The sequence below is a fragment of the Eurytemora carolleeae genome, unplaced genomic scaffold, assembly GCF_000591075.1.
Source record: "Eurytemora carolleeae unplaced genomic scaffold, Eaff_2.0 scaffold467, whole genome shotgun sequence".
Classification (NCBI taxonomy): Eukaryota; Metazoa; Arthropoda; class Copepoda; order Calanoida; family Temoridae; genus Eurytemora; species Eurytemora carolleeae.
Window position 1 is genome coordinate 84,383 of NW_019396432.1, and position 12,464 is coordinate 96,846.

The following is a 12,464-nucleotide window of genomic DNA, read 5'->3' on the forward strand; positions in this document are numbered from 1 at the left end:
AGAAAAAAAAACTACCTTTCGGATGCCCGGAGCCCCATCCTGACAACCAGTTTCTCATACCTCCTCCACTATATTCTAAATTATATCGATTATTAGAAATATTGTTTATAAAAAGTATAAAAAAAAAACAATTTAATGGATAGTTGTGTAGCATGATCTTAATGATATGATGTATAATTGTTAATTTGGTTAACTTAAATAAAAAAGTCGTCTACTGTATTATTTCACAATAATGTAAAACTGGATATTTAATAACTTGTTTTTTTGCGAGAACAAAGAATAACAAGTTGAAGCTAATTCTAAGATGTTGAATTTGTTAAAATAACTGGAATTATTAGTTCGATGATTGATATCGGTTCCCCTGCCACTGTAATTAATCTTTAGAATCCAAAGCTTATCAATAAATTTTTATGATAAATTTGTAAATCCATTTATAGATAGTAGATCCCCAGGATTAGAGTCATGAATAATTTCTGACCAATTACGCTTACGCTTCCTCTCTCTGACGAGGGGAGGAAGGCCAACCACAACAATTCCTAGTCCGAGCCACATTCTCCTCATTTTCTCATCTAAGCCACCTCGAAATCCTTGTCATTTCAAAAAAGTGTCCAATCCTTGAGGATAAGAATATATTTAAAAAATCTGTCCACGTTAGGGAATAATTGAATTATTGAACCTTCTCTTACAAATTTTAAATTTGTGAAAAATGTGTATGCCCCCAAAACGATGTTCTACAAATAAGCATCTGTCAGGCTGCAGTAGCTCTTTTCGCGTAGAATGCCGCAAATTATTATGAAGTTTAATCAATACAATGGTTTCTATTCCTACACTTTATTTTCACCCTCATTTCCTTAATGATTTAAATACTGTTTAAATTCCTAGGGTTGTGACGGATAAATTGGTGCGAGAACAAAAATTTGCCTTTTTTGTAATTATGTAAAAATCAATGATTTTTTTGTATGGGTTGAAACGGAAAGATTATAGACCATGTTCAAGTTAAAACTTCGACATAACTTTTAAATTATGAAAGTTTGACATTTTGGGGGCAGAAGAGTTCATATGTTTTACCTAAAAAAAGTTTGACATCATTTTCATGGATTTGAAGATTCCAACATTTTAAAATCATTGCAAAACTTTATTCTAACCATGTTGTATTCCCTAACGTGGACAGATTTTAAAAAAATATTCTTATCTTTAAGGATTGGACACAAAAAAATATTTTTAAATGGACGAGGATTTCGAGGTGGGTTGGACGAGAAAATGAGGAGAACATGGTTCGGACTAGGAATTGTTGTGGTTGGCCTTCCTTCGTTCCTCTGACTTAAGGTCTACACCTCTCCCAATTAAGGACTACACTTCTCCCACCTTTGGTCTACACCTCTCCCACCTAAGGACTACACTTCTCCCAACTTAGGTCTACACTTTTCCCACCTAAGGTCTACACCTTTTCCACTTAAGGTCTATACTTCTCCCACCTAAGGTATATACTTCTCCCCCCTAAGGTTTTTACTTTTCCCACCTAAGATCTACACCTCTCCCATAAAGTCCACCCCCTCTTCACCTAGTAGCCCTACCCTTCGAACTAAGCCTTTTCAATCCAAATTCGAGGAAGAAACATATAGATATCCCCATATCTTTGCTAGATATGAAGGTTCTCGGTGTATCTCCCTTGATCCAATGTATCTATCTCCCAACAAACCTAGCCTTTCCTTCAATTCAAGCCTTGTCTTCCTAAAATTTCTTTTTTTCTTCCCCCTCTCTTGACTTTTCTAAATTTCCGATTTTTGCTCAATTTCTCCATAACCCACCCTCTCCCTCCCCCTTGTATTACCCGTGTATAAAGGGCCGGGGTGATGTATAAATATTGAAGTTTGCGTGAATAGTTGAATATTGGTTGAAGATACATTAAAGATAAAATCTTCAGATTAGGATAAACAAGGACGCGTAGTCAGTATACTGCATCACATGTACAGTCCAATACATCTGAATGCTAGCGTATATTGCATAACATGTACAGTAGAACACACCAAAATACTAGCGTATATTATATCACAAGTACACTGTACAGTGCAACACACTTGAATGCTAACGTATATTGCATTACATGTACAGTACAACACACCAGAGCCCGAAATTTAAAAGAGTATCGTTGAACAAAACTCTCGAGTTTCCTTCTTGGGGTCTTAACATTTGTGTAGATTTTGATTTAAGAGAATCAAAAAAATTGAGAATATAAATAAACTGAATAATATAATATTTCATAACAAAAATATTAATATTCTTAAAACTGCCTAACCCCATTCGTGAAACCGGGTTTTAGAACTAGTTTTCAGAACGATACCCTGTCTTAAGTTTTGGGCTCTGAATGCTAGCGTATATTGCATTACATGTACAGTACAGCACACCTGAATGCTAGCGTATATTGCATTACATGTACAGTACAACAAACCTGAATGCTAGCGTGTATTGAATAACGTGTACAGTACAACACACCTGAATGCTAGCATATATTGCACCACATGTACAGTATAACACACCTGAATGCTAGCCCGTATTTCATCCCATGTACAGTACAACACACCTGAATACTAGCGTATATTGAATCACATGTACAGTACAACACACCTGAATGCTGACTTATATTGCATGACATGTACAGTACAGCAAACCTGAATGCTAGCGTATATTGCATGACATGTACAGTACAACACACCTGAATGCTAGCGTATATTGCATGACATGTACAGTACAACACACATATCCCCCCCTCCCAAATTCGAAATGAATTTACTAGTTCAAGAATGAAGTCAGGTCTTATAGTTGATCAAAGTGTGTTGATAGTAAAGTTGGTCATAGTTTTATTTTAAAACATTCATGTTTTTTAGGCTTTTAGCAAACTCTACAAAAATCTAATAAGTTTATCATATTTCAAGATTGTATTCTCTAGAAAATTGGTTTTTGTACATTTAGCAAAATCTTTAATCTGGCAGAAGATACAGGACAGGACGATTTTTTTAAATTTAATATATTTTGATTCGTTCAGGCTTATATCTTTTGTCAGAGTTTATTTTAGAAAACTGAGAGAAAATAAAATTTCGAATAACGCAAGACTTCACATATTTTTTGAGCCTTCCCTGAAGCCAATAATTCTAGAATTTCTAAAATAAATGAAGAAAACAAACGATGCCCAACTCTAGAAATATATTATGTGATGAATAGTTTGATATTATTAAAAACAAGATAGTACGCCTCAAGATTTTTCTATAATAGATTATTGTCTTCGTCACGATTTTTTAGATCAAAATTTTTAGCTTTAAGAAATACACGTTTTCAATTTGTTTTAAATTCCCACTTAGGGTTCTAAAATTTTTACTTTGTAAATTCAGTGAATATACACTTCTCACGTTTTGAGTGTAAAGTTTTGGTCTCAATATTTTTAGAATATAGATGAATATGTATCCAATATGGCGGTTAAAAATATGTATCCAATATGGCGGTTAAAAATATGCATCCAATATGGCGGTTAAAAATATGTATCCAATATGGCGGTTAAAAATATGCATCCAATATGGCGGTTAAAAATATGCATCCAATATGGCGGTTAAAAATATGCATCCAATATGGCGGTTAAAAATAAAACATTTCTAATAGTATGTGATAAGAGGGTATTACTTAAAAATATCAATTTTATGACCTTGTTAAAACTTTTCATAAATAATTTCGTTGTTTTGTTTAACATTTAAAAAATTAAGGTTTCTTTTGGATTTTCCTGCAGCCCTTTGGAATATTTCATGAATTCCGGAATACTTTTTTTATTTATTCTTTTTTTAAATTCCGATTCATTAGATCGTTTAATCTTAGTTCAGGCTTTAATTATTAAGGTTGTTTATTGTACAATTGTCCACAGTATATAGTATGTTGTTTTGTTTCGGCATTGCGGGAATTAAAAAAATCGTCAAACACTCGTCGGTAGAAATTATGACGTCACAAATCAAAATAATTATTCAGAGGGATATATCACATATGCTTTGTTACCCAGCCGTCCAAAAACCAAATTTTTTGGTCCAGCCGTTTCGCTAGCTATAGCTAACATATATAGATATATAATTGTACTAGCTGAAGTGCCCGGCGTTGCCCGTGGTTTTTTTAATTTAAAAAAATGGATTAAAAAATCTATTTTTGAAGAAAAACATGTCGATTTTTTAGCCTATGTTACTCCCCGTGCACCCTTGGGTTCCCTCAACAAATTTTAGCCCATTCGGTCCAGCCGTTTGGCCAGCTTTAGCTAACATATTCACAAACAAATATATACGAGCAAAGAGCTTTTTTTTTAGAAGATAAGATAAATAAAGTTTGAAAATTGTATTCACTCTATGCTCATACAAAGATATGGCAAATATAACCTTGACCAAATGATTTTGGCAACCATTCTTTCCACAACATCAAACTTCTTGATCAAGATTTCTATCTGTCTATCCAGAGGGGTGTATAGTGTATACTTTATAACCTATGCAGAAATCGGGGGGATAACTTTTTAAACATTCCCAGAATTGAAGATTTCCAAAAGATTGCTGATTTTACACATCTTTAAACCGTTTTTGCTCTACATTCCGTATAAAATTGCTAAGAAATCAAAGTATGATATAAAATAAAACAAAATTTTTTAGTCTTTATTAAGTTACAATATGAATATCTATAGGTTTAATCCCAATATAAAATAAGATAAGCTCACGTATGATTGTCGTTTTCCCAAATCCTTAGCTGCACGTTTCATGGTCTGAGCATAAAATATGCGCTCTGCACAGTGCTATTTCTGCGCAGTCTATGCAGAGAAGAGTCTAAAAGTTGGAGAATGTTGCAAAAAAGCTGAAAACTTGGCGGATTTCATGACTAATGGAGGAAAGTGTGAGATAGGTGCAAAGAAGGGGGGGGGGAGCAACGGAACTTGTCAGGGGTAATATTGCTGATCCTATATGTATGACGTACAGTGTACACTTCAAAAAAAACCTCTTTGAATTAAATGTGTGTCAAGTAATCTTTAATTTCTCCTCCCTTTCAAACCACCCCCTTTTATCTAGGCTTATTTGGAAGCCCTGAGAATAAATCCTGATATGATGAGTTCTTGTAGATATTAAGTTTCTCAGGACAGAACTCAGGTTTAGAATTTGAACTCTTGATCTAACCTCCGATAGATAGATAGCAAGATAGTAAGATAGATAGATAACTAGGAATAATTTGAGTTTTATGATTCATGTTATACTTTTGGAGGAGGTTTCAAAATCTATAAACATTATGTATTTCACATTTATGTAAATAATTTTGCTAAACACTTTCCACGAAAAACAGTGATCAAAAAGAGTATTTAAAGATATAAGTTGAAATTAACTATGCATAAAACATGAAAATCTCTTTTTTGTTTCTTCTCAGCCTCATATTTTTATTTTGTATTTCATTTGATCTTTCCAACTCAGTTCTTTCTACTCCTTTCTTTTCTGCCTGCATGTTACAGGATACAAACAGGAAGCTCAATAGTACAGGGTTATCCACGAAGGATGAGACATCAGAGACGACTGTACGGAATTAATTCTGTCTGTTTACTTAAATGTAGGATTGACCTGCAACTAAAACTTTTTTCTTTTTTAAATAATTGAATAATTTTTAGGGACCCTTGGAGGCAGAAGACTTAATAAAAAAATTTGGGATGGTCATATTAAGTTTCAAATCGTCATACAGTCTCATTTTATATGGGTAACCCTGTGTACAGTGTATAAATTATAAATATTGTATACACCACACTATACTATGCATTCTATAACATAGTTATAGCTAATGTTGATTTTTGGAGACCTTACCGACCTTTGCACTAATATTTATTGTAAGCCAGGATATGACAAAAAATGGAAGGGGGGGGGGGGGGGTGGAGCAGGAGGGAACCTGATTTCTTTTTATTTTGACTTAGGACATATTATAATTTTAGAAAATCTAGAATTTCTCGTTTATAGTGCGTCAATCTCATGAAATTAGCGTTCCTTCCCGCAACAAACTTTTTAGTTATTATGATTATGTGAATCCATTGATTTAATATTGTTTGTAATATTACAATATTTTGGATTTTATTATCAGTATTTTTCAAGGATAATGACTAAAATAAAGACCGCTGAATAATAAATTTAAAAATTTAAAAGTAAAACCAAAATCCTTCTTGTCAAACCGCATCTTAAAAAGTCAAGGCTAGGAAGAAGGTTATGCAAAATTTTGATGATAAATATATAAAATGCTAAACGAATTGAGTCTTTGCCACAACCACTGATTTTGTAATCCCTATATCTTTGGAACCCAGCGCCGCGCCGTAGACCTTAGACTATGAATTCTGTTAGATCAAATAATTAAAGTTTTAAATATCAAAGGTTTACACAATCAGGTTGAACATATATAAGAAAATTTGAGTTTGTGGCGAAGACTTTATTCCTATAACAATAAATCAAAGCTGACATAATTCTGTGATGTATGACAGCAGTTTTAATTGAAAATACTACAGGAGAAGTGTCATGAAAATCCTAATTAACCAAAAATATTCTATTATTCTACTATAATAAGATAAAATAACAGCAGAAGATCTTGTATAAGAAGAGAGAAGTTTAAATTTAATTGTTTAAGTTAAAGCTATCACTACCTACATCTAACAGAGTTGAACACTGTAAAAACTATGAACTGTAAACCATGCAATCTATTTTACAACAAAGATGATGTAGCTTCAAGCATTTTGTTGCCAAGCTGACAATATTTTCGTTTTCCAACATTTTTTAGATCAATGTGTTAAATAGTAAATATTCCAAGCTATATTTTGTTTTGTTTTCAAGCGATTAATTATTTTTTTCAGGCTATCCATTTTTTATATTTCAATCTGTCATTTTTTAGATTTCAAGTTGTCATTTTTTAGATTTCAAGCTGTCATTTTTTAGATTTAAGTTGTCATTTTTTAGATTTCAAGCTGTCATTTTTTAGATTTCAAGCTGTCATTTTTAGATTTTAAGTTGTCATTTTTTAGATTTCATGTTGTCATTTTTTAGATTTCAAGCTGTCATTTTTTAGATTTCATGTTGTCATTTTTTAGATTTAAAGCTGTCATTTTTTAGATTTCAAGTTGTCATTTTTTAGATTTCAAGCTGTCATTTTTTAGATTTCAAGTTGTCATTTTTTTAGATTTCAAGCTGTCATTTTTAAGATTTCAATCATTTTTAATCGGAAGCTATCGTTCTGTTGTTAAGTTATTGTTATTGGGTTTCTCTTGAATAAAAAAGCTGTCATATTTTATACGTTTAAAACATTTTCAGAGGCTTAGAATTTCGGGTTACTTAAACCCTAAGAAATTGGCCATTTGAAACATTGCAAGTTATAACGAGTAATTTAGGAAGAAATTCCTTGATGGCCTTTCTAACTTTTCTATGAATAAAAGCTGTCATATATAGCTTTACATTTAAAATACAAATTAAAGAATTTGGCTGCTTTAGTATCGGATCGAATCAAAACTCAAGAATGCGTTTTAACAAATATAAAACATCCCCCCCCCCCTAAACAAACCAAAAATGTTTGACCTATTTGAGAAAATATAAAATAAAAACCATTTATTCTAGAAGTCTTAAATGATCAAGTTTAAATAAGAAGATAATAAATATAATTATTTAGTAGATACAAATATTTGACAAATTAGTTTATACCTTCAAGAAGTTTAATCCTGATATCCCGTACAAGAAACCAGCATATTTCACTTTATTACAAAATTTAATTGAAATGCATGCGTACACGGAAAATGAAAGTTACGCAAAGATCGCGTATTGAATCACGGTGTACGCATGGGTTTGTTGGTATGTGGGCTAGTGCATAGTTGAACCACAACTAAATTCTAGGGGGTGAGGATCTGTTGGCATTCCGTTAATTTCATCAACTTTTTAGATTTACGAATAGAATATAAAATTACAGTTGTAAACTTTTTAAAATTGCAAATCTTCTGACCTTTTTTAAATTTTAAGTTAGATATTTTTTAAACTTTTACTAAAATTATCGGAATGCCTGGTGACTATAGTGAAACCAGCACCACCACCGTCCATTCAGAGGTGCTCATCCCCCCTCCCGCCCTCCCTCCAAACCCTACCCATTCCCCATCCCTTAATTCCCCAAGCCAAACTAGGACCAGTTCATTCTGTTCCTAAATTTTCATTCTTTAACTCTACACTTGACTATATACTTCATCCTACTCCACTCTACTCTACACCCTTACTAACCTTTACAATTCTAGCTGGAGTGCCGGGCGTTGCCCAGGTCTATATCATTATTCAAAATATTATAATTACTCCCACCGCTTACCCGAACTTGGTATTAAATCATGATTTTAGCTGAAATGTCCGGCGCGCGTTGACCATGGAATTTCGAAAATTTCAAATTCGAAATGGGTTCGCTAAAAAATGTCAGCCAATAAGGTCCAGTCTTTTGTCATCTTTCAATATTTGTTTTGATTGACACTATTTTCCAACCTAGAACTCTATGCATTTAGTCTACAAACTAATTCCCAGGCTTCTCCCATATTATCTTGTATCTTGTATCTTGTATCTCTTCAGAAGCGGAAATGGAAAATCCAGGGGTGAAACCTAACGTTGTACTCCCCCCTATACCCTCCTCCTCCGCTTGGAAGGAAATCTCCCCCTCCCCCATCCAGTTCAACTCAAATCTTCTCAATTGTCAATGTTTTCCCAATCAAACCCATATTCTCTTCTAATTAAACCTCCATGTCTCAATTTTGAAAGACTTGACATATTTGTTTACAAAGTTAGGATGACCTCTTAGCCTGCAATTTTTTAAATCATCCATATTTGAACCAATACTCATTACCCAGAGACCCGTATCAAACTGAGTCAAAACATACGTTATACTTAATTAAATTATACATACGATTGAAATGCTATACGTTAAATTAAAACTCCTCTTATTAAAGCGCTAGTGAAAAGAGAACATTTTCACATCCCTATATCTTTGCAACCTGATGGTGTAAAACTTTGATATTTCCAACATAGATTATTTGATCGAACATAATTCATAGTTTGAAATATCAAAGGTCTACCACAAAGATAAAGGGATAAAAAAATCAAAGTGTGTAGCAAAAGATTCAATTTCTTTCTAATATGTAATCAGACATGTTTTGTTCATACTTGTTCATACTTGTTCATACTTGTTCATACTTGTTCATACTTGTTCATACTTGTTCATACTTGTTCATACTTGTTCATACTTGTTCATACTTGTGCGTAAAATCATAACCAGCGAAGCTACGATGTCGCAATGTCGTAGCATTAATGTCGCACACTTTGAACTCCTCCCTCTGTCTAGTTTGCAGTGATTACACCATTTTTTGCGTATCTGCGTAATATGTGACGAGAGGTGAAAATTAAACACATGTGCAAATTTTCAGGCAATAGATCATTGGGACTCATTAGCCCTAGGCCATAAATATTCATCAGATTATAAATACTCACAACACTATATACTCAAGATTCAAGGGAGGGGGGTGGGAGGCAGTTTTCGTCGGATATTTTATTTCGATCTTGGAGAAATTATACAAAGGATTTGAGTCTTCGCTACAAACTTTGATTTTATAATCCGTATATCTTTGCAACCCGATGTAGTAGACCTCAGATATTTCATACTATGAATTCTGTTAGATCAAATAATTTAAATTTAAATATAAACGGTGTACACCTTCTGGTTGCAAAGCTATAGGGATTAGAATATTTGAGTTTGTAGCAAAGACTCAATTCCTTTGGTTTTTATACTAAAGGACTCAGAGATAAAAGCCCAAAAAAACCGTAATACCGTACGCTTGATCAATTCTATAACTACACTTTGTGATGAAAATATCTATCTTGCATAGTGAAAGATGAAAATATTGCTTGGATTTTAATCTAAAATAAAGGTGAAACAATTGTGATAATCATTAATATTGTGCATACGCTTGATCAATTCTATAACTACACTTTGTGATGAAAATATCTATCTTGCATAGTGAAAGATGAAAATATTGCTTGGATTTTAATCTAAAATAAAGGTGAAACAATTGTGATAATCATTAATATTGTGCATATCGTGCGTCTGAACATAAATATTTTAATTATATGAAATGTTATGAATGAATTGACCTTGTATATACTAAACTAGGTATTGATATTATGATTAGTTGGCTGCCCAATATATTATACATAAATATTAATATATAAATAATATTTGTTGGGCGATGAGAAGGTGCAATTATAACACAGTACAGATTTTAAATGAGAAACGAAGAAAAACAATTAACAATACAAGTAAGTTTTGTCATGTCATAATGAAAAATAAAGCAATAGAAAATTAAGGTATAAAAAAGATGCAACAATAATTAATATGGATTGATTTGATAGACTAATTATAAAACGTTTTCTCTGCAACGACGGTTGTACAATGTCAGAAGAAACCTTTAAAAAAGCTCATTTGGTGTTGGTTTGGCTGAATGGAAATGTTAATTGATATTATTAGTAAACACAAGTCACATATATCCAAACTGTCTAAAAATGTATTCCTCCAGCCATATTATCCTTTTGAGGTCGTGCATACTTCATATTAGGCGGTTATACTAAAAGGCTAATTTAGTTGGAGTCATGTCCAAATATTAGACGAGGGTAAAGTCTATCCAGAGTTATTTTGACTGAACGTTGATATCTGATGTCTGAAACAGATAGTGGAAACGAACCCGGCGGTAAAGCGACTAGGAAAACTACAATTAAAATGCATGGGAAAAAAAGAAAGCACTGATGTCTAATCACTGCAAACAAAACAGAAGGAGAGGTTCAAATTTATGCAACATTTCTGGTTCGACTTGGTGACATCGTAGATTCTCTAACTTTGATTTAACGCACAAATATTAAAAATGAAAATAATAAAAATTTTAAACATTCTTGTTCTTTTTGATATCTCTACAACAAACGAAGGTGTGATTGAAAACATAAGATTTCAATCTCTCGTTCAATTTACTTTAGTTTAACGTGACATTGTACATACAGGATGTTCATCTCTCGTTCAATTTACTTTAGTTTAATGTGACATTGTACAGAATACAGGATGTTAATCTCACATTCAATTTACTTTAGTTTAACGTGACATTGTACAGAATGCAGGATGTTCATCTCACGTTCAATTTACTTTAGTTTAACGTGACATTGTACATAATACAGGATGTTAATCTCACGTTCAATTTACTTTAGTTTAACGTGACATTGTACATAATACAGGATGTTCATCTCACGTTCAATTTACTTTATTTTAACGTGACATTGTACAGAATACAGGATAATAATCTCACGTTCAATTTACTTTAGTTTAACGTGACATTGTACATAATACAGGATTTTCATCTCTCGTTCAATTTACTTTAGTTTAACGTGACATTGTACAAAATACAGGATGTTCATCTCACGTTCAATTCACTTTAGTTTAACGTGACTTTGTACATGATACAGGATTTTAATCTCTCGTTCAATTTACTTTATTTTAACGTGACATTGTACAGAATACAGGATAATAATCTCACGTTCAATTTACTTTAGTTTAACGTGACATTGTACATTGTACAGTACATAATAAAGGATGTTCATCTCACGTTCAATTTACTTTAGTTCAACGTGACATTGTACATAATACAGGATGTTCATCTCTCGTTCAATTTACTTTAGCTTAACGTGACATTGTACATAATACAGGATGATAATCTCACGTTCAATTTACTTTCGTTTAACGTGATATTGTACATAATACAGGATGTTCATCTCTCGTTCAATTTACTTTAGCTTAACATGACATTGTACATAATACAGGATGATAATCTCACGTTCAATTTACTTTAGTTTAACGTGATATTGTACAAAATACAGGATTTTAATTGAACATTTCCTTTGATCTCAAACCTTAACATTTTATTTGACAACCTTTAGACTCAAACTTAATAAAGTTCCCAGAATATAAAGTAGTAATCTCTGGTGACCCCCCTCAAGTCCCTCGAGTCCTTCATTAAGGTTGATGGCGTTGGGTTCAATAAATCCAAAAATATGTATGTTGGATGAATTTAATCAATTTAAATCAAAAAAAGAATAAAAAACTGCAGATTTTCTGATCATTTAATTTTGTAAAAGAAATGATTTGCCCAGATTGTATCCTGCCCCTGTATAGTGTGTATAATACAATGACGGATGGTGAGTTTGTACAATGCACATGTTTAGAATTTCAAGATTAACACCCTTTAGATTCATTATCAGGTAAACCATCATAATTTATTTGCTGCAAAGACGGTAGAATAGTACAAAGCTCTTTGATTTGCTATATCGTGTACAATTTCATTATGTATAGTTCATCCAGAACCCTCCCATAAAAACAAACACAGTGCTAAG

At 32.5% G+C, this 12,464-nt stretch overlaps 1 protein-coding gene across 1 annotated transcript in view; it reads right to left on the reverse strand.

The window, feature by feature from the left end:
- The window catches only part of LOC111703221 (calpain-9), a 51,279-nt gene that overhangs the window by 25,894 nt on the left and 12,921 nt on the right, over positions 1–12,464 (reverse strand). Inside the window, exon 12 of the mRNA XM_023475104.1 lies at positions 16–75. Within this exon, the coding sequence (XP_023330872.1) occupies positions 16–75 (60 nt within the window). The remainder of the gene's footprint in view (positions 1–15; positions 76–12,464) is intronic.